This window comes from Aegilops tauschii, chromosome 2, assembly GCF_002575655.3.
Source record: "Aegilops tauschii subsp. strangulata cultivar AL8/78 chromosome 2, Aet v6.0, whole genome shotgun sequence".
Classification (NCBI taxonomy): domain Eukaryota; kingdom Viridiplantae; phylum Streptophyta; class Magnoliopsida; order Poales; family Poaceae; genus Aegilops; species Aegilops tauschii.
Window position 1 is genome coordinate 138,078,633 of NC_053036.3, and position 22,993 is coordinate 138,101,625.

Sequence of the window (22,993 nt, forward strand, 5' to 3'; positions counted from 1 at the left end):
CATACGTACACTGCACTATACATGCATGAGCAGATGGCACTCGGTCTCCAGGCTCCGGGCATATTCTTACCGCTCCAAACGAGTGCAAGGTCCACAGCACCACACGCTATGAGGAGCTCCGCATGAAAAGCACTGGATACACGGTCAGTTCTTCCCGCCCTTGCAGCAGCGACTGCACCTTCATTATCACGCACGACAACACCCCAGCAGCCCGCATGATTCTGCCCCTCGATGTATGAGCCATCCACATTTAGCCTCAGCACATCCTGGAACTGGCGGTGTCCAGATTCTTGAAATGAATTGAAACAAATCTTACAGCAGCAGCATACCACAATATTGCCTCCAAGTATATGTAAGAGTTTTGCGACAGTAGTTGACAACAAGTTGGTTGCAATTGGGTTGCATAATTCTACCAGCCTTCCTTCAGTTGACAACAAAAGGTTGACTCAAGATGGTATCAGCTTGCAACTAAAAGAAAATGCATACATGAGCACCACAAAATAACTGTCCCGGGTGTACTAGTGCCATAAGAGCCTATTTTTTGGGCGTACGAGGAGCCTGAGGTACTGCTGAGTAGGCACTGCCAGGGACTGTAACCAACCAAGAATCGTCGTCTTCTGTCGCTTCACATGCCTACAACCAAAATAAAATTGGGTGTCAACAACTCAACATCAAGAGTATTATCAGTGAACTAGAGCTGTGCATGCCACAAAAATATGGAAGAACTCTACAAAAATCAAACTTATTTACAACTTAATCAACTGACTTCTGAATGTGTCATTTGCGGAAGAATCAATTGGTGTCAGTCATGCCTCTATGAAATGGAATGTTGGAAATTGCAGAAGTAAATATAGGAGAAAATCACTTCTTTTTAACGTGCAACGCAGAAAAGTCAGGTGGTTATCCAGAGAGCTTAAATCTTGCAAAAATTGAAAGGCCAGAAGATACTTGAACTGCAGAGGAACTACTAACATCATCCTTCAGCTGATTCACGGCATTTCTCAGAAGCTCTTCAGCCTTCCTTCTTTCTTCTTTTCTTGCTTCTTTTCGCTCCTTTTGCTGAGCTTTGGTAACCTCAGCATGACAAGCCACGCAAAGCGTCCTCATATTCTCGAGCATGCATTCCCCTACCAGAAACCAGATGAATTAGGAGATGCAGTGATGAGCCAACAACATAGAAACTGTACATGTACTGTACCTCCTCCTTTATACACAGGTACTATATGATCTGCATGCCAAGCATTTCCCTGTGTTGGCTCTTCGACAAGCTTTGCTAGCCTGTGGTCCAGTACAGCATTAATAAGACAATCCACATGAAACCGACAAATTAATAATGATGGAAATTCCCATTTTTGTCAATATTTGGTGAGTTCTGTTAGTGCATTACAGCTGTTCAGACCTGAGTGCTCTGCTAAACTGTGCTAGGTATGCAAAAGTGAAGCATATAAAAGCTGCCAAAAGGTTGGAAATGCATAGTATCAGAGTGTTCTAGCACTTACAGTTTCTTCCTACATGCAATATTTGGAGCAACACTCCTGATGTGTGCTTCTCTCTTTGGGTTGCTGAGGGGTTTAATATGTTTGACGAGCTTGCAGCAGTCAAGCTTGCACTGGGAACATATACCATGTTCTATTTGAAACAGTGCCTGTAAAGTAAAGGTATTTAACAAGCAGAAACTCCGTTACATACAATTCACAATTTTTGTTTGTACAAATGGCAAATTAGCCTTATTTGCACATCAGGGCTATGTTAATGGCAGAAGGTAAAAGTCAGTCATACCTGCCGCAGGGCACTCTGGTTGGTTCTCAATCTGTACAACCGGAAGCAATCAAGCTTACAGAATAGATCTTCAAAATATTCGGGTGATTTCGCAAGATTCCCACTGAACAAAAACAAAGAGCATTGTTATGACAGACACGATTGGCTCCAGAACAAGTACATCAGCGAGTCATATTACTTGCAAAGTTTTTGACATAATTTGCAGAGAGGCTCATCATCAGTAGTCCAGCCTTGAGTGTATTCTCTCTCTTTAGTCGTGCCACGACGTAAAACCACCTTTCTCCATTCAGCATTTTCAGGCAAATCATCACTGACAACACTCAATGGAGCTATACGCCTCTTACTCCCCCCTTTAATCAATCCCTAAGAAAGTCGATCACAACAGACATAAAAGAGGACACCATCAAATCAAGGAACAAGCCAAGTATTTATTCTATGATAAATGTCATCTGTTCTTTGTTTGGCACAAGATCATGTCTCATGTATGTAGCATAAGTATTAATTCAGGTAAGACTGGAATGCAAATGGAAAATCCAGACTTATTCTTATACAAACTTAAGCAGATATTGGGATACTTTTCTAGGACATAAGAAGTTTGCATGACATAGATGTATAGTCGTAACCTCGTGCACACCAGGCATTGTTTTGCACAGTATTTGCAATCTTCGTAACTGGAACAAATCAAGTTTGCAAAAAAAAGAGTGTCAAAGTCAAGACGTGCATACTTGTGTACTGTGGCTGATGCTATTTGTCAAATAGCACAACTCAAGGCTCAATGGAAGCTGTAACGGCTTTCCCAGGAGTTTCCTCTGATCAATTGGTCTTAGTTCTAACCATTCTTTTACAAATGCCTTGAACATATTGCAAAATGCTGGATTACTCAAGAGCTGCCTACTTGCTTTCTTGTCACTACTAGAGCATAAAGGTGATTCTACTTCTTCAGGCAGAAAATTCTGAAAAAGTGGTCTGGGTCTTGAATCATGCCCTGGAACACAAATGTACAAGTGGATTCGACCTGTATGATGGCTAACCTGTAAAAGATGATGACAAATCAGAGGAATTTGAAGAATTAGATGGCAAAAGCAAGCAAACTGATACGAAAATAATGTTGCAGGTTGGGACAAGCGGTAATACAACATGTAAACACAAAGACGACAAAAGATAGCATAAGTGGAAGAATTTTTAACCTCAAAACGCAGATACTCCACTCGAATATGGCCATCTGAAATAGTTCCTGGAAGACCTAAAGTATCACGATTTTCACAAAAGCTCCTACGAGCCTGTTGTATTTGAGCAGCATAAGATACATTGTATTATCCACTAAAAAATGGCACATTGCACAAAATACAATATAATATAATACAATCAAGAATTTTTTAATTACCTTCATTGATTTACTTCGTGTACTTGAAGAGCCAGAGATAGCTGGTGAAATAGAAAAACTATTGCAGACTGTATCTTCATGTACTGCTGGACCTGGACTACATTGCATTCCTGAATGAAGGCCTTCATCCTAAGAGGGTAAGGTGCACAAGCAGAATCAGCTGGAAATCAAGCATGGGAATGCTGAATGAATGATAAGAGAGCACAGTGAATAATGGCAAAAAATTAAAAGGGGCATCTTGTTTGAACCTCAATTTGTAGAGGAATAGTCCTAATAGTGAAATCTGACTCAAGCTCCATATCGCTGATGCCAGGAAGATGGTCAACAGACATAGTGCCACTTTCCAAAAGACCTTTTGATTCACCAGAAGAGCATTGTATAAGGCTTAAATAACTCAGTCTCTCTATCAATTAATTAGCTAGGGCTAATTGTTGATTCCATTAAAAAAAGTCTTCCCATTCAAATAATTTAGTTAATCATCTGATACTGATTTTCCTAATGTTTTACCTGCATTACAATTCGGAAGAAACTCAATTTCTGGTCTCTCCTTAGTGTTACTGATTTCCCCAAGGTGGTAAACTTGATCAACCTTACAAAGAAGGAAGGAACGATGAATGAATAAACTTGATCAACCTTACAAAGAGGGAAGAAACGATGAATGAATAAGCCTAATAGAATAACTGAATTGCGTGCATTGGCCCTAGATTCTTGCTAAGATCCTATTAAACCAACTGATGTCAGCAGTGATACAATCAACCAGGTCTCATCTGAGTTCTAACACTTTACCAGACTTCTCCGTACATGTAAAATATTTTCTCAGTTTGTAAATAAAGTTTCAACATTATCTCCACAAAATAGGAATTGAAATGACCACGGGCAGTTGCAAATGTTCCACAAGTGTGCTTCATGCAGTTGCAAATGTTTCACTCGCCTTTCTGAAATTAATTAGCACCTAGGACGCAGCCAGTTGCAAACCCAATCACTTATGGACTTACCTCAATTTCTCTTATAGCATCTTTCTTCCCATTCACCACAGACGAGACACGGAACAGACTCTGGTTCAAGCGAAGCCACTGTGGTTCATCTGATGTGTTCTGCAGGAACAAAATAATTTAATGCTCTAATTACCAAAATTACAAAATACACTACAGGGAAACAGGAAAGGAGCTAACCTTTGCGCAGAATATATATATATTGACCGCATTTGTTTGACCACGCCTATGAGCTCTATCCTCAGCCTATTATGATGTTATCACCAATTAAATGTAGCAGTTAGTAGTTACAACAACATTTAAAACAACAGTAGAAGAGAGTGAACTGTACATGTGTTCAAGACTGCACATAAAGTGTGAAGTGAACACACATGGGCATAAATTCAGAGACTTTGCGGTGACACTTCATTACACTCGTGGACATAAATTTGAAACAAGTAAAAGAGGGTGAGCCATACATGTGTTCAAGACTGCACATAAACTGTGAAGTGGACACATATGGGCATAAATTCAAGGACTCTGTCGGAACACTTCACTACACGGGTAGGTTCACAAGAACAGCTGGATTGGTTTAACATTGTATACTTCAAAACTACCAAGATATCAAAAAATTCCTCCTGGTTTAATTTTGCACTTCCTATGGGTTGAAATGAAAATGTATGTGCAAGGTTGGAAAAAACAAGTACCTGAAGTAAGTCTGAAGACGATCTTGGGAGCTCCAGGAAAACAACATTCTGAGCAGATGAAAAGTCTAAACCAACACCACCAGCAGTAATTCCTATTATTGCAACCTTGACCTATTTAGCAAAAAGTAAAATAACTCAATGATGGATAAGCAGTATGCAAGATAAGAAGCGTAGCATCATATGGACTAGGTACAAGGGATTTTTTCCCTGCCGTGATTTGTTTGCCAAATTCTGTAGAAATCACATATAGAAGTAAAACTTCTCAGGCGTAGGTATGGGCATGCTCTATATCCATACAATTTTTTAAGAACAGACTCAGTCCTGCTTGCGAGATACAAAAATGGCAGATTAACTGTTTAATTCAGACTGTTGCATGTCATGGTTTTAAATTTGGTATCTAGAAAAATGATTCAGTTTGTTCTTGAAATTTTTCATGGATAGAGAGCCGGCACATACCTATAGCTGACATTCTTTTGTCAAAACATTTAAACTTGCACAAACAAATTTATGGAAATTGTACTATTTTCACAAAATTACTCATACTCTAACAGTAGGTGAGTGATGAATTAAAACAAGGGGAAATGAAAACCTCTGGATTCAAACGGAAAGAATCAACGGCTTCTTTCCTTTCCCTAGGAAGTGCGCTGCCATCAATGCGAACAAACTTGATCTCCTTCTCAGAGAGGAACACCTGGATAGAGAACACTTGAGTCAAAAGTAGAAATATTTTTTCTTCTCTTAGTCATATAATTAGACACTTGAGTTTAGCAGCAGCCACCGAAAGAAACGTTAGGAAGTGCTCTACCACTGGTCCTCAGACCCTTACCAAAATATGCTGGACAAGATATTATCATCTCTCTAACTTTTGATGTGACTATGTGGGTCCAGTAAGCCGTAATTTTCAGGAACAAATGTCACTCAATTTCTTTCAATTACTTGTAGAGTGCCGACTTTTGAGTATTGAATCTTATTGAGATTCTTATTCCTTATTTAATACATAAAGAACAAAATTGGTTGAAGCACCACTTAAGTATTCAAATTACATATAAAAAACCCATCATAGTTTGTAAACGTAAATCTTACATGCACTCCATCTAGAACCTTCAAGTGGTGGGCGAAAATTAGCGTTTTCTGGCAACTAGACTGGGCGTCCAGATTATCATGCATCAAATGATTTGAGAACCACTGACTAAACCCAGGTATTTTTGCAATGCCAATTTCCTGGGGGGAGAAATGCCTTGGAGATTTCTTGCAACTATCATCTGAGGAAATGGAAAAAAAAACAAGGAAAGTAACACATAGCTTAGAACCATCATCTTAAATGCTAAAATGACGAAAAACATTTGCTTCATCTGATCATCTCTCAGTAACAGTTTTGATACATTTCACCATGTCATAGTAAGAATTATTTACGAGTTGAGGAACAGAATATATCAGATCCAAAAATGCTAGGTTATGGTCATATAGATAAATGTTTGGAATTTTGAAGGTGACAATTTATATTCAACACATTAGAATAAGGTAGAATTGGAATCTTCCAGTGGAAATTCATTGGTAGTATAAAATAGACAGTTGCAATTCCATGATTCCATCAACTTTTTGATATACATGGAGTACAAACAATGCTAACGTCAAAGCTTATAGTTCAAATCAAGAAAATGTTGGGAATGTTTGTATTGACAGTGTTGATATTTTTTTGTTACCGTCAGTATAACATTAGCAAAGGGTTCCCCCATTGATCTAGATTTTGTAAATACATTTCAGATAGTCAATGACAGCATCATAATCTGCACAGCTGGAGGCCAGGCACATTTGGTATTGCATATGCAAAGCAATGACTAATGCAACAAACATGCTTCAACAAAATGACCGGTTAGTTTTAGTATCTACAGCCAGTCCTCTTGCTTTAGGCCAATATAACTATCTATTCGACATCACACCAGTTCATGGCAAATTGATAGAAGGTAATCATGTTGGTAAGATTAACATATGCGATTGACATCTGCTACTATTAGCAGCATGAATGTTACCTTTTCCCTCTTTTGCTTCTTCACAGTCATTGCTTATCTCAGAAGAGGCAATTATAGGAGCATCAGAGCTACTATATGTGCTATTGTAATCCCCTTGGATAATAGAGGTGGCTGTCCTGCTATTCAATGCCTTCAACTTCAACCTAATGATCTGCCGGCGCTTGGGCGGCAGTTCATTTAACAAATGCTCCTTCAAGCGCCTAATCTGCAGCACAGAAGCAAACTCCAGCCATTAGATCTGAAATTGATAAACCATCAAATATCAGCCTAACACATCATTGCAGTTACATGGCTTGTGACAGGAAGCAACACGACCCGCCGGGCTTTAGTATTAGCAAATAGCTAGCAACTTACTACCCTCATTCTCCTCTGCTTGTCATTTCAGACATCAACATGACCTCCCTCCAATACCCACATTGTACCATTAATTTTCTAATCATATGGTACAATATTTAAGAAATGGGATCATATAGAAGCACTTCAAGTGAGAAATCTAGCAATATAATTTTCATGCGACACATCAATATACTTTGTGGACACAGTTGTTGAAGTTCCATCGCACGCATTCTAAACAATATCTATAAGAGAATGTATGGAGCATTACGCACTGAAGCTAGTCTCATTCTTAAACATGCTTCTGTAGTAAACACACGTTCATTGGTGAAAACATCATCAACCATGTAAAGGATAGTTTCTACTCCCTCTGCAAAGAAATATAAGAGCGTTTAATTCACTACTTTAGTGATCTAAACACTCTTATATTTCTTTACGGATGGAGTACAACATAAATAATTTCATCATGCATAGAGTACAGCATTCCATAACATACTGCCATGCAGACTCTATACATAATCAAGTGAACAAAGTTCATACATATAAAAACTGTATATACTGCCAAGCTGATCAAAATCAATTAACAAATGTCATCAAGCAGAACTTAGGCCAAATATGCAGTGACCATATAAGTTCATGAGCAGTTTGGATAGCAGTAACAAGATACAGTGCCATGGATACAATAATCACAGAAAGCTATACAAAGAGGCTTTAATAGCTGAGAGAGAAAGAGCTGACCATCAGAGTCTGACTGAGCAGAACATTTAACTCTGTCAAACGAGCACCTTTTGAAAAGTCCTGGACGTGAAACGATGTGAAGAACTTAAATATTTAAACATTTCTGTATAGACTAACAGATAGTCAGACACTATTTGCTCAAATTAACTGCAAGTGCAAGTCTGCAAGGTTTTGAAGCGATCTACCAATCTCCTTGACAATAGGGACAATCACAAGATATAGATACCTGGTAAATTTTACCCTGGGAACTTTGAGCAACATGCAGTGAACAATATGTCTTTGCAAATTCAAATTTATCATCTCCAAGCAAACGGGGACTGAAAACCAAGAGAGGGAGTGGTCAGAAAAGATAGATATGCCCAACACAATAAGATGACATTCTGCTTTTCTTACCATAACATATTTATCTGGTGATAGATGTCAAAAGGTCTATTGTCACCTAGGAAAAAAAGAAACCATTAGTTAAATCTGACAAACAAACATATATGGTAAGTCAAGTCCAGAGTAGTAAATGATTTAACTAATTTTCTGGAATGCAATTGTATCACAACAAAATCACACATCAGTACCAATCAGTCAGATATATCGTGCGCAGGGTAAAAAGTACTCCCACAATACAGAATGCAAAGACACGGATGGGCACTTTTAACACCCACAATACAGACACTGAGCTCAGCTTACGCAAAGAAAATAGAAGATACAGATGTAACAATAATTGGTAAGGGACGTGGAACCAATATGCAGTACAAATAATTCAGCAAATCAGTATACACCTTTAGGTCCCTATTAAAAAAATGAACAGGTAACCATATACTGAAGAGACGTATGCAACTGACATGTTTCTCATGGATCACTGGTCTTAGTTTGATGTTCAAAACAGAAGGAGAAAACTGGCAAAGACCTTTTAGTAATATTTTCTAAAGTCAAAACAGTGGGAAAAATGGTAGTTAAAAAACTTCAATTATTTTCTAATTCTTAACTAAAATGGAAGTGCTTTGAGATTGATTCTAATCCTAACATTTGAAATCGTCTAATGGCATACATAAAATATTTCATATACCATAAATCCATTTGCCTGTTTATAGTTTTAAATGTCCACAACAAAAATAGCGCAACAACACAAGGATCCCTGAGAAGAATCAATGGATATATTTTAGAAGTACAACCTTGACAAAGAGGGTGTCCCAGAAAGCAACACAATGCGGTTGATATTGAGAGCTATTTCCAGTACAGCTTTTGTCTGTCACGGTCACAAGAGAGTAGAAGTGATCATTGGTAAAGCAAGCGGAATGTTGATGCATCAGACTAGTAAGACTACAAATTATAAATAAAATTATCAGAGAAGGCGCCTTAAATTGAAATAAGGTGGCTGAAGTGATAAGAAAAAGATTGCTCAACAGAGTCTCAGTGGTTCTGCATTCTTACAGTATTTTAAATTAAGAAAGCACAATGGAATGATGAAAACACGAAGCAGGTTTAAAAACACTTTTTTCATCAAAGAGAGTAACCAAGCATAACAATGTTATGATTACTACAGAATAATAAAATATGATGTGTCAAATACACTCTCCCTCCTGGATTGGGATTGATATATTCAATTGTTGCCTGATAGTATCACCTGAGTATTTTCTTCTTTCATCTTTGTGCAGCGTATATTGTGGGATTCATCAATGATCATCAGTGCCCATCTCCTATTAATCATACTTTTCCGAAGGATGCTTAACATCGTGTATGAAATAACAACGACCTTCGGACAAAAATCTAAATATTCCAGACTGTCTCGTCGACCGAACACTGAAAAAAAAGAACGAGAAAAATACAGATATAATTATAACAGTCAAATTTGGTATTCTTTATACAAAATAAACACTGAAAAGCTGAAAGCCAAGGCAATAGAGCAGTGTCCAAAATTGAAGATACAGGTATACGAGGGACAAGGAATAGGATTAATGATTTTCACCAACATAAATCTTTACAAATCTTCTACATATCTAAATAGCTAGCCCCCACTAGTAGATTACTCTCCACATGCGTGCCTCCATATCACCTCAATCATTGGTAGCCATTTGATCTACTAAATTGTGTGACATCCTCAAATCATACTCATAAGTTACAATTTTGCAAATATATCCATGCAAAGCATGCCACCTCATCAAGCCATGCATGTCTTTTTTTCTTGGGGGAATCAAATCATGCATGTTAGTCACAAGTTAATTTTTTTACTGTACATTAAGTTCTGTATGGTCATGAACGGTATATGTGTTGGACGCTTGGAGCAAACATATATAGTTCATGCTTCACATTTTTGTTAAAGATGGCGTCACATTAGGTTCAGTTTAAATGTTCTTCGCTTTTTAAAATCATTTTTGCCACATACTTGGTAGGTTTTATTGTTTTAAAAATGTAAACCGAGAACATTCTACATTTATTTTTCCATTAGTTTAGCTGTTTCTAAACACTTATTCATGCATTTGTTTTAACATGGTTCTCGCGGCAAAGCGCGGGGCATCATCTAGTTATATCAAAAAGATGGGGTTGGTGGTACTGCCAACACACTGCCCTCCGTCCTTACTCACAATGGCAGTGCCCTGAAAAAAAATAACGCCGACGGGTGAGGCCCACATACTCCATGATACCCCGGAACTTCCGCTCTGTCCGCACAACCATCATGCTTCCTTCCAATGCCCTAGCACGCCACCGCCGATCCTCTAGAGTCCTCCCCCTACTTATGCTCCTCATGTTGGCTTGTTTGGCTCCCCAACCTATGCTTGTCATGTTGGTTTGTTTCGCTCCACCAGTTGATAGTTGATATATCGACCAACTTAGTGCAGCTTATTAACCCGTCTATGGACCTAGGTCGTGAAGCTTATCATCTGTGCATGGACCCACTTGCATGTTGATGGATGGACCTACTTCATATAATCATTTAACTAGTTCGTTTACTTCACCATTGACCATATTGCTTACATTGTACATTCTGAGACCTCATTACTTTGTACAACGAAACAAACTGTGCGTAGTGTATGTACTTTCAGTGATTTCACAATATTTGCAGTGAATACTCCAGTTGATGTCAAGGACTCAAGGTGTATGTAGTTTCTGAACTATGTAGAAGCAATGTTGGCTATTGGTCTTCTGCCTTGGCTTGCGAGTGCTTACGAGAAGCGGTCCAACCCAAGCCTCTCTTTTAGCCCGTCTCTCCATTTCTCCAACCAGGTCGAGCGGTATCAAGCATATTTTCGAACACTCTTGAATGAGGAAAGCCAAGGCTGGCTCAGCTCATTGCCTCCAACCCTACTGGAGGGAGAGCCACGGGGCGGATGGACAGCGATGAAGATGACGCATTATCTTTTGCAGGGCAGGAGTGCAGAGGAGGAATGCTGCGAGGAAGGGAACCAGAGGAGTGCACAGTGGTTGCAGAGGGACAGGAAGATGGAGAAAGACAACAGTTTTGTCGCGACGTGGTTGGAAACCACGTGCGTGTTTGCTAAATAGAACAACCTTTTTATCAATGACTACATGTCCTGTAGAAACGCATATGCATCCTACTGGTTACACAAAAATATTACTTGACCAAAAAATGAAAGGCGACAATTGTGAAGTCAACTGAGAGCCTGATTTGAAACCACCCAGCCAGTTGCCAAATACTACTGCTTTAGGATTTTCATTTTTATGGGAACATACAAGTACCACCCATAACTTGGCTAGGTAGCAGACCAACATGGTAAACTTGAACATGAGCCTATTTGGTTGCTAGCGTTTCAGTCCAAAAAACTTCGGTTGCTAGCCACATGTAGCCAAAAGTATGGCATGTCACTTTTGTGGCAAGCAAATTCTTACCCGAAAGTGTTGTAAAGTTTGGCCCAAAAACATGTGTCAACGACATGCAGGACATAGGACTGAAAATGTGTGATGAGCCATGAGCCAGAAGTTTCGCAAATAGCCAAACACCGGCACCACAATTGCCAAACTAAGGTGTGGCAAGCAAGTAGTGGCTGTTGAAGTGTATATGTGGATTGCCTAGCCCTTTCCATCAGTTCGGACTTTTGGTTGCGTTGGCTAGTGCATGAAGCTTATCATGGTATCAGGGTCCAAGGTCTTGAGTTCAAGTCCTGGCTTACGCAATTTATCCAAAAATTGTTGTTTCCCCCTTTGTGTCCACGTATGAGCCTCTTGAGCCATACCTCTGAGTCTATCCACGTCTTGACCTTCCGCATCACACGTGAGAGGGGGTGTTGAAGTGTACATGTGGATTGCCTAGCCATTTCCATCAGTTCAGACTTTTGGTTGTGTTGGCTAGTGCATGAAGCTTAACAGTAGCCACAGACCTAGCAATGAGTTAAGGCATGTTTGGTTCACTGCCATAGTTAACCAAACTTTAGTTAGGCAAGTTTGAAACTCTACGGTAGGTGTTTAGTTCTTTGGCACATTGTCCTGACATGAACCAACCTGGCATAGACTCTTTCCTGAACTTGCTTAAGGTGTGACCCGAAAAGGAGTGGCTTGCCATAGTTCGCCACAACTAGGTAAGGCAATGTGGTTTTGGTTTGATAATTTGTTTTCTGCATTCAGTGCCACATTTAATTAGAACAAATGAACCTTTGTTAGAACTTAGAACATCATCAAAACACAAGCTAATCTATGGTTCTATGTTCAGTAAGATACTAAGATCCAAGGATAAGTCAACTTATGAAAAGCAATATTGGACTAATGATCCATTGAAACTAGGTATAGAGTGATCTGGTCCATCTATGATTGTTCATACGGAATGCAATTTTGTCCTGCAACTGTTTTTACTGCAATATTTTCAAACTGACGCTGATGCAACAAATGAATGATATCTGGGCCAAAAGAATTCGATACTTAGAATATGTATGGATAAAATACAAAATATGCAATTCATATATGGAGATTGTTACCACATGGCACATGTGGTAGGCAATTCAAATTTGATGAAATAAATATGGAGATCGTTGTAACTTCACAAGCATTCAGGATCAAATTAGATACACTAAAGATATGCAATAATTATAATACCAGGTTTGACATCAGTAAAATTAACTCTTGAATAATGAAACTCTGAATCAGTACCAAGATGAATATCTTTTGGAAGAAATGAAGGATCCCAGCGCTCCAATTCCTCCGCCCAAGTATAACGCAGAACAGCTGGACACACTATTAATAGAGGGCCCTCGTCCTTGAAGCAACAAGCTATTGCAATTGCCTGCATATAAATAAATGAGAACATACTACTTCCCCATTCTGTTCAAGAAAATAATACTGCTTCAACATGGGGGGGGGGGGGGGGGGGGGAATTACGCTCAAAAGCAGATATGATGATTTCTTCATAAGGTCTAAAAGGCAAGTGCTATATAATTAACTGTTAAGTAAAACAGACATAAAATTCCAATCCGTTACTGCCCAAAATGTATTGATGCAAGCTCAATATCAGTGTGCTCAATATCCATATGCCAATTTACTGTATTTGCAAGTTGTAACACCGTGGAACAAACAATTTTATGCATATAAACTATCCGCACGATAGTTATACACAAAATACAATGTGCTTACCTGGAGAGTCTTGCCAAGCCCCATCTCATCTGCAATAAGGCAACGCCCTTGCCTCCGAAGCCCAAATTTCACACCTTCAAGTTGGAAGGGTAGAAGTGCATCTCGTAATCGACGTGGCAGCTTCATGAGAAGCTCGTCAACTTCTTTATCAGAACCGCAGTTTGTGCCAGCATTTTGAACAGCACGCCTTGTTCTATAAGGTATATCTTGCACAACAACGCCAGTCAACTTCCTCAAGCATTGCAACACCAGCTCATAGTGCACAAGTTTAAAGACAGAAGAAATATGCCCGCTTTGACTTTGTGTTGTGGAGAATGGTACAGCCTACCAACAATAAGAGGGAAGATATCAGTTTAGATTCTAGACCAAAAGGCTTATCATCCAGAAAAGGGACTAAGAAGTAAGAACCAGATGAAAATAATTATTACAGCAGAAGTTTACATTTTATGCTTAAAAGCATCCACAAATTATTCGATCCCCAAAAGGATTACTCTAAAGTGTGATATAATCACCATTTACTCCCTTCAGTCCTATAAAAGCTGCCATTTCAGACATCTTCGCGGTCTTCAAAATACATCTTGGATCGTTAACTTCTATTGCAATATATCTATAAAATCCAAAAATGAATATTGCAGAAGTACTTTCTGAAACAGATTCACACATAGGATTTTCAAGTATCTAATCTAAACATTTTGCAAAGATGTTATCAATCAAAATATCAATAGTTTGACTATATATTCTTGTCCAAAAGGTATGTTTTATAGAAGCGAATACTGTGAAGATAACTTAGTGGCACAATCATTTACAGATTAAAAAGGTGACACTGAAATATGGATGAAATAACAGTTGCTGGCACTTTATATACTCAAATATTAGTTGCGGCATTCGGTAGGTACCAGCAATTGCCCATAAAGCTGATATCTGGAAGGCCAAGCAAATTCTTCAACGCTCGGCAGTTAGGCCAAAAGGCGGGGCATTGTCAGGGTTCGACCTCCAATGTTTGCGTCTAGCATTCTATTGCATAGAGCCATAGACAGACAGAAGATTGGGCAAAGTATGTTTGGAGCAAGGTCGTTGAGGTGATTATCCATGTGAAGGTATGAATGGGTTGATTTGGCGATGGCACAGGGGATTAGATCACTAGGCTATGAGTGAACCAAACCTTCTGACAAAAATCCATATGAAATACAGTATCCATTTAGCAAGAAAATGCTCTAAAACGAGCAACTGGCCAAGAACCCAAATTAAAGAACGGCTATTTGTCAGACACGCGGAATGGGCAAATAACCACCGCGTTCTTCGAGCGGTTCAGGCATGTCGAATCAAAGAACAAAGAATGATCACGAAAACACTGGCAAACACCAAAGCTTTGCCAAGAAATACGAAACAAGACACTTTGAAGAAACTCTTGGTATCAAGGAAGCACGGAATTACTCGCGCATCGCCAAGAAAGAACCAGATCCCTAATCGGAGCCCGAATCAGCAAGAGATGCGTGCACTGGACAAGGATTCAAGAACGCGAGGATCGTACCGAAGCGACGCAGTCCTCGACGGCGCGCAGGCAGTCGGCCTCCCCGGGGAAAGCCTTGCCCTCCGTTCGGCCCACCGTCACCTGGAACTCGTCGGGGCTGCACACCTCCAGCACCGCCCGGAACCCCGTCGGAGGCGCGGGCGGCGGAAGCGGCTGCGGCGGCGGACGCGGGGGCAGAGGATGGGCGATTCTTGGGCACTTGGCGAGCCTGAGCGACTCGGCGGTGGTGCCGGCGGCGGCGGCGGAGCGCTTGAGCCTCTCGAGGGCGGCGAGGCGGCTGGCCTCGATGCGGCGGCGCTGCTCCTCCGTGAGCCGCACGGGCTCCGCCGCGATCTCCATGGACCACGCCCGACTAGCACTAGGGGTTGCGGAGGCGTGGGGGTTCTCTGACAGGGAACGGCGGGCGTTCCGCCGCTGGGGGGAACGGAACGGGGAGGGAGCGGGGAACGGCTAGACGAAGGATATATTGGGCCACCAAGCCCGTGTTTGATATACGCCGCACTGGGCTGGGCTGGGCTGGGCCCCCTCGCCACCAAGCCCGTGTTCTGACGATACCAGAAAGCAAATCTAGACTCCCCTCAAAAAAGAAAAGCAAATCTAGACCGCATGTTCTCCTAAAAAAATCTAGAGCGCATGATCTTACTTGAAAGAAAACAATCTAGAGCAATGGGAAACTGTGTACTGCAGAGGAAGTACAGCAAAGAGCCAAAGAACTTAGGTTAAAAAAAAAAAAAAAGAGCCAAAGAACTTGGGGGATGCTGGCAAAATTATACTCCCTCTCTAAAGAAATAATACTCCCTTGTATTTATAAAAAGTCTAGAGCCAAAAAAGAATTCTTATATTATGAGACGGAGGGAGTATAATCTAAAATGTCTTATATTTCTTTATAGAGGGAGTACTTCTCGACTTCGTATCTGTCGTCTGTACAGTAATTTCGATTGGTCAGAGCACCGCCTGTCAAGGCGGAAGCTGCGGATTCAAGACCCTTCAGTCTAATACAAATCGTGCAACTTATATGATCTCCAACTCCAAGCCTCCTACAAGTAAACAAGGCTGTATTTTCAACGGCGGACAACATAAAGAATCAGCAAACTTTGAAAATGATAAACAGGCTCTGGCATAAGCAACAGTACAGATCGATGTAAGCTAAGAGTGTTAAACAGATCTCAATAACATCACACTAGTTATGCAGTTGGAAATAGCATCAACCCATACACCTACACCTGTTCATCAGACAAATTTTGTCCAGTACCCTTACATAGCACACCAATAGGTGAGATGGTGGCCAATTGTGCGATGCTGCACAATTAGCAACTACTCGCTCCATAAAGAAATATAAGTGTTTAGATCTGATCTAAACGCTCTTATATTTCTTTACAGAGGGAGTAACAAACATAAAAAAAGACAAATTTTGTCCAAATCAAAGGACCTATAGGACGACTCCTTCCGTTCCCAAATTTCTATAGCAGCAGGACACGAATCAAGTCAGTAGAAACAAAACAATACAGTTAGGAACAGCACATGAATATATGAGGTCCAATATGGGCACCAATTTTACAACTCGGTCTCATCACACCTTGCTACATATGCTCTGCACATGTAGGACAAGGCGAAAGGTCGGCATGGTCATTACAATGACGAGAACAACAGAGAATCGATCAACAAGCAGAGAAGAGACCACAGAGAAACAGCATTTTCATCTGATGCACCAGTACGGACAACACTGCGGTTAGATGCAAAGCTAGCTGCACGATCTTGTCGCCTTGCAGTTTTGCCGCGCCCATGCCTTCTCGCTGTTAGACACAACCAGGATTCAGAAGCAATATGCCACAAGCCCCAGGACTCCATCTTGCAAACCTGTCACCAACAACCGCTATATTAAGAACATATTTCTTCACTTCAAAAGAAACATATTTTTCAGTCCAAAATGGGAGCCAATTGTGGTCTTGGTTGAACGGCCTGCTCTGGTTGAACAGACTTGCAATTCTGTTCATCATCAAAAGATAGATGTACTGGCTATTGATACGTTGCACTATCATCACATAAGTAAGCTTACATTTATGCTGCCTTATTCTAACTGGCAGTTTTATCGCCAAAATTTATTTTATTAGCTATTCCTAAATATAAGTCTTTTTAGAGATTCCAATAAGGGACTACATACGGAGCAAAATGAATGAATCTATACTCTAAAATATGTCTATATACATCCGTATGTAGTATGTATTGAAATCTCTAAAAAGACTTATATTTAGGAACGGAGGGAGTAAAATATAGGTATATAAAGCTATGAGGTTGGTACATCACACATTTATAGATATATTAGCAGTGACGTTTTCTCCCCAAAAATTTAGAGAGAGAAACAAGAGGGACAGGCAGCTGGAAAACATGGCTGGTCTAAAGAATAAACGGTTAGTATACTTGCGGATTTAACAGAAAAATGGGCAAATGAAATTCTGTGATTCCCAAATTTAGTTATAGCCATGATCCCGGCTTCATTTAAGGAAGTACCATGCACTAAGATTAGTAGATGAGGGGTAGAGCCGGCCTAGTGAGCTTTCTTACTGATATAAACATAGCCACTGATTGTTGTTTGAACAGTGTGTCAAAAACAATGATGTAAATGTATGAGACCAATTTCAAATATTAATTTCTCTGAAACTTTCCGGGCATGAAATTTTGTACAGAATCTAAAAGAAGCATTTTTACACAATGTTCCAGCAACTGCTTGCTGATTCTTTTGGGGTTTCAGGATGTAAATATCATGTGCTGGGTAAACCACACGTATGCAAGATTAAAATAAAACTGAACTAGCCATGTAGCACCTTGATGTACACAATACAAATTGAACACTGTTAATTCTATGACTCTGTTCATTCAAATTGACAGCCCATAGAAATTGGTCTTCTTAAAGAAATTGAAGAGTTAATCTGCCCGCATGACCAAACAATGGATATGCAGCTTGAGTTTCAGTTTGCATCTTCATAAATTAAAAGCTATCAGTCTGTATACCAACAGATATCATAAAGAAATCTATCTGATTATCTTCACAAGTAAGCAATAAAAAATAAACCTTTGAAGATAAAGCTAGCTGCGCTTTGAAAATTAAACTAATGACAGGAACCAAGAAAACATAGCATATCATCACCTGATCAATGTTCCTGATGATTACTCCTCCGGTGCCTCCTCAGAATCCGAGAGAGGTAACAGGGTACCCAATCCAATAACATGTCCATTCAGGCATACAAAGTACTCCACGGAATCATCGTAAGCACCCAGCCTGGCGGAAGCACTCGCCGGCATCATATCAGCGTGCAGCATGTTCCATAGCTTAGCCTTGCAATAGGGGCAAACCTCCGTTGGATGGAACCTAGCCTGCTTCTCAATCAGGATCTTCTTGACCCTTGAAGTGGCAAACGACTTGAAGATGCCACGGAAAAAACCCAGGTCGCCTTCTTCCCCCTGATCGAGATGTTCGCATGGATCGGACACATACAAGACATCCATCCTACACTGCAGAGGCAGGAAGCTCTTGCCTGCGGTCCTTGAGAAGCGCGTCCGGAACACAAAGTGTCCGGGGACATGGATGTTTCCGAACAAGCCCCCCTTTGTGCAGCCGTTGCAGTAGATCAGCAGCTTCCCGAGCGCCTTCCAGTTGCCGTCGACAATGTGGCTGCCGTCGGAATGCAGATCCAGCATCATCTTGGGCGCCCTGGCATGGCAGAACTCCTTCCACAGCACCTGCTTGGCGACCTCGTCGAACCACTTGCAGACGCAGGAGAGGTTGGCGATCAGCCTGGGGTTCCAGTTCATGTGGCGGAAGACGAGGAACAGCGCGTCCTCGCTGAGGTGGCCCTTGGTGCAGGAGCAGGACGCCGAGTGCGTGCAGCGGTGCTGCTTCACCACCAGCACCATTTCCGGCAGCCAAAATCACTCCAGCAGCGACCGACGACGACGCCTACCTCCCCATGCGCCCCCGCCTTCTTTCCTGCTCGGATTTAGCAATTCAGTCACACGAAGAGCATTCCATTCAATCGCTGCTTGCTTACAAACTGCTATAACAGATCAGATAGAGGTTAATCCGCCCTCGGCAGCTACGAGCTACAGCTAATCGCTCCGGCACCGCGGCGGATCTAGATGATGCGCCGCGCGCGCACCCGAAATTTCTCGAAGTTAATCCTGATGAATCGATCACCGGATGACTAGAAGCTCATACCTCGAGAACCACTGGCCGAGGCCGCGGACGGGGTGTAGTCAGCAGGGACGCGACGGGGTAGGACGGGGACGGCGACGGCGGCCGCGGCGGCGGGGAGCGCGAGAGGAGGAGTCGGCGACGGTGAGCTGCGGCGCGGCGGTAGGTCTGGGGCTCGGCGGTGGCGGAGCGAGTGAGATATTTTTAGAGCCGCATTGGGTGGGATTGGAGGTCGGGTAGGGCAGGAGCTCGAGAGCGGCGTGCGGAAGGAAGGGATCGGGGATGAAGAGGAAAGGGACGGGGGAGGGCGGAGGGGAGAAAAAGTCTGGCGGCTGCGGCGGGGTGGAGACTGGCTTTTCGACGGCCCGGATCGTTCGGCCGGTGGATGGAGGGCTGAGATTCGACCTACCCGAGAGGAAGGAGACGATTTTCGTGTGGTCATTCGGGGATGGGTGAGTTCATGTATGTTTTCTTTCGCCGTTTTCATCAATTTATTAATTTATTAATTATTAATTTCTGCAAGGGGTTCATTTAGTTACTTTTATTCGCTTGTATTTTCCACACCCATAAAAAAGCTCAGTATTTTTTTCTCGGATTTCATCTTGACTCTCGGATAACAATTTTCTTTACCCACATTCACGCCACTATCGCAAACTTTACCTTGACCACCCAAAAGATAAATCCGCATTAAGTATGAATATAATAAAGTGCACGTCTTTATAAGAAGAAGAAAACATCTTATTAGGGCATATGCCTTACACATGGTGCTAAGGCTGACGATAGGATAGACTTTGTGAGCGTTCGTCAGTTACACTATCCGTTGAATTATAAAGTCAGGCACGGCATCGGCGCAGGATAAGGCGGTGGGTGCTTGGCCCTTTCTCTGCAAAAGGTAAATGCAACGGACGCTGATTTTCCGAGCTATCGGTGCCTTAATTAACCACTAACGTTGAGGAGAGGAAATCGTATATGTAAACGCCTAGCGTTACACATGCTCTTAATAGTGAAACGCATACAGAGCGCTGCAGCGGATTTTCAGGGAGATCCTACCAATCATTCTATCTTGAGTGCGTCTCATTTTCAAACTCAATTCATCGCAAATTTCACTGCTCTTGTAGTATTTCACAGAATTCACCATACGGCAAACCGCACCTAGAAACACCGCCGCAGACAGAATCAAGAATGTGCACGCGTTGGCACAGGAGACACCGTGGCAGGCTGCTCGCTGCGGTTGATGAAATCCTATCGGCCAAGTGGACGGCAGGTGCCCACTTGGGCTCTCCAAGTGGCCAACTCGGCAACTGGCAACCGCAGCCGTACCGCGTGCGTCAATCGCTTTCGCCCGCGCACTGCGTTGCTCGCCATCATCGTCGCCCACTTGCACGCTCGCAGCCAGGCCTAAACAATAGAACCAGCACTGGCCTAGTAAAAAGCCCACGTATCATAGCGGGCCTAATCGAGGGACAGCACACACAACACACATGGGCTCTAGCATTCACCTAAAAAAACAGATGGGCTTTAGCACCTCACAGTGCGTTTGGTTTAAGAGTTTAGCACGCGTAGCCTGCAATTTAGAGGGGGGGAAAACAAGCGCGTACCCTGCAGATTCACAAGCTCCTGAAACTGAAAGAGGAAAAATGATTGAACGAAGAGCTGATCCAATACGCAGGGAGCACATGCATATAGACACTTACGAATTCGCAATGCACGTATGGACTAATATTGATCACCGCATATATACAGTGAAAATAAAAGAATTCTCCTACAGAATAGGTACTTTGTAGATCTAAATCGCCAGCACACATGTAGTATACGACACTAACCTAAGATGTAAATATATCGTATCCCTAACTATACTCAAACTACTAGAGTATGCGATTTTTTACAACTAATTCATCATCTCGATCGGACTTCATATCGATGGATCCTCTTGCTTCTACTGCTTCCTCGAACTACTCGGAACTCTGGCTTCTACAGTGATGGCTCTGCAAAGGGAAAAAAAACACGTATCAGACAATAGATCATACGACAAATTAAACACTAGCAAGCATGGCCAAATTATTTAGTGAAGGCAGAATTTCCAAAGGGAACAGTAGTTACTTGGGGATGGGGCTGCTGGGGCGGTAGGAGGGTCCAGTGGTGGCACCGGCGCCGCTGTCATAGCATAGACAAAAAATCAATCCTCCTCCAATCATGCTAATAACAATGCCAAAAATACTGAAGATCGGCCGGCTACGATGACTTACTGGCGCACTGGGCAATCGTCTGCATGGGCAGCGGGACGGCGCAGTTTCCTGGGAGGGACATCATGCGCATGAAGTCCATGGGAGCGGGCATGATCTTGTTGATGTCGCCGTTCAGGCCGTGGCAGAGGCAGATGGGGGCGTTGTCCACCAGAGACTTGAAGGCGCCGCAGCACGCGGCCGGGGGCGTCGCCACGCTGGTGTTGGTCAGGTAGCCCATGCATGGCGTCAGCCCCATCAACGGGGTCAGGCACTCCGTGGGTTGGGACGGCGGGGTAGCTGGCGAGACCGGGGATGGTGGTGGGGTGGCCGGAGGTGGGGAAGCAGGGACGGATGGGGTTGGGTTGCTGATCACTGGGGTCGGTGGCGGCGGGGAAGCAGGGACGGATGGGGGTGGGTTGCTGATCACTGGGGTCGGTGGCGGCGGGGAAGCAGGGACGGATGGGGGTGGATTGCTGACCACCGGGGTCGGTGGCGGCGGTGGGGAAGCTGCGGGGGGAGGCGGCGATGGCTTAAGAAGCGGGGCGCACGCGGGCTTGATTCTGATGGCGGCCGACGGCTGCGCGGCCGCGAGCAGGACGGCCAAGGCGATGAGCAAGGCGGCGGCTGCGGCGGGCTTGGATGGCGCCATCTCGTGCATGCGCTGCGCGGAGGCTTACGATCGGCTACTGGGTTTTGCGGTCTGTGGTGCGAAGAACCAACGGGGTGCATGGCGGCCATTTTATAGGTGGGAATGGGGACGAGATAAGGCGTTTGAACAGCACTGGCCGATCGCATCAACATGGGACTCTTCGTTTTGTCTTGTGTCACTCTTATCTTATCTTAGTCGATCTGAGAGGAGGCGTTTGAACGGCATTGCCTGCATTAAAAATGGTGGCGGCAGCGGCAAAACCAGGTGTTGGAGCGAAGGACTCCTCAAGTTTACGGGATATAACATGATATCACCGTGCCATTACGGCTGCAGATCACGGGATATACCAGCGTTTGAACTGAGACTTGCAAATCTGCTCAAAGTCGTCTGTTCGAACCTGAAGCCGACGTGTGCTTGGGCCTCGATCGGGGGTGTTGGACGCTTACAACTCCCTTCTAGCAATCCTAGGATGACACTGCATGGAAGGGAGGAGGAAGAGCTGGATTTCTCGGCGGAAGTTGAAGATCTGATCAAGGATGTTCGCTGGCTTGCCCTGTTCCGAGTCCATACCACGAAACCCTTTAGTCATGCCGCGCTCTTGTCTCAGATGCGTAATGCATGGTCGGCAGCACAGGGGGTGACGTTCAATATCAAAGAGCCTAACTTGTTTCTGGTTCAGTGCCATTGTTTGGGGGATTGGAGGAGGATTATGGATGGAGGGCCATGGCTGTTTAGAAGGGCACCGGTGGTGATCCAGGAGTATGATGGATTTTCGGATGTCAAAGGTTATAGTCTAAATAAAGTTCCAGTTTGGGCAAGTGTGAAGGGGCTACCAGATGGTCTCACGAGAAGGAAAGAGCTAGCTGAGAAGGTTGCAGCGAAGGTT

The 22,993-nt window shown here is 42.8% G+C and overlaps 3 protein-coding genes across 3 annotated transcripts; all 3 read right to left on the reverse strand.

Annotated features, from left to right (window-relative positions):
- Window positions 1-312: 312 nt before the first annotated feature.
- LOC109736231 (uncharacterized) lies at window positions 313-15,507 on the reverse strand. Its single transcript, XM_020295439.4, has 25 exons — window positions 15,045-15,507; window positions 13,514-13,837; window positions 13,034-13,166; window positions 9,561-9,736; window positions 9,109-9,182; window positions 8,336-8,371; window positions 8,169-8,259; window positions 7,943-8,002; window positions 6,872-7,076; window positions 5,925-6,103; window positions 5,431-5,532; window positions 4,842-4,952; window positions 4,336-4,401; window positions 4,159-4,257; window positions 3,671-3,752; window positions 3,412-3,515; window positions 3,164-3,292; window positions 2,967-3,059; window positions 2,505-2,810; window positions 1,958-2,142; window positions 1,780-1,882; window positions 1,500-1,645; window positions 1,199-1,278; window positions 973-1,127; window positions 313-633 (listed from the first exon to the last, which is right to left on the reverse strand). Exons 1-25 carry the CDS (start codon window positions 15,381-15,383, stop codon window positions 535-537), a joined length of 3,477 nt encoding a protein of 1,158 aa, XP_020151028.1. The 5' UTR covers window positions 15,384-15,507; the 3' UTR covers window positions 313-534.
- A 1,045-nt stretch (window positions 15,508-16,552) lies between these two features.
- LOC109736232 (EID1-like F-box protein 2) lies at window positions 16,553-19,534 on the reverse strand. The gene is made up of 3 exons (XM_045232799.2): window positions 19,258-19,534; window positions 18,190-19,029; window positions 16,553-16,901 (listed from the first exon to the last, which is right to left on the reverse strand). The coding sequence occupies exon 2, from the start codon at window positions 18,954-18,956 to the stop codon at window positions 18,210-18,212; it is 747 nt and encodes a 248-aa protein (XP_045088734.1). The 5' UTR covers window positions 18,957-19,029; window positions 19,258-19,534; the 3' UTR covers window positions 16,553-16,901; window positions 18,190-18,209.
- Window positions 19,535-21,204: 1,670 nt separating this feature from the next.
- LOC123497079 (uncharacterized) lies at window positions 21,205-22,107 on the reverse strand. The gene is made up of 2 exons (XM_073506943.1): window positions 21,480-22,107; window positions 21,205-21,218 (listed from the first exon to the last, which is right to left on the reverse strand). The coding sequence occupies exons 1-2, from the start codon at window positions 22,105-22,107 to the stop codon at window positions 21,205-21,207; spliced, it is 642 nt and encodes a 213-aa protein (XP_073363044.1).
- Between the last annotated feature and the right edge of the window lie 886 nt (window positions 22,108-22,993).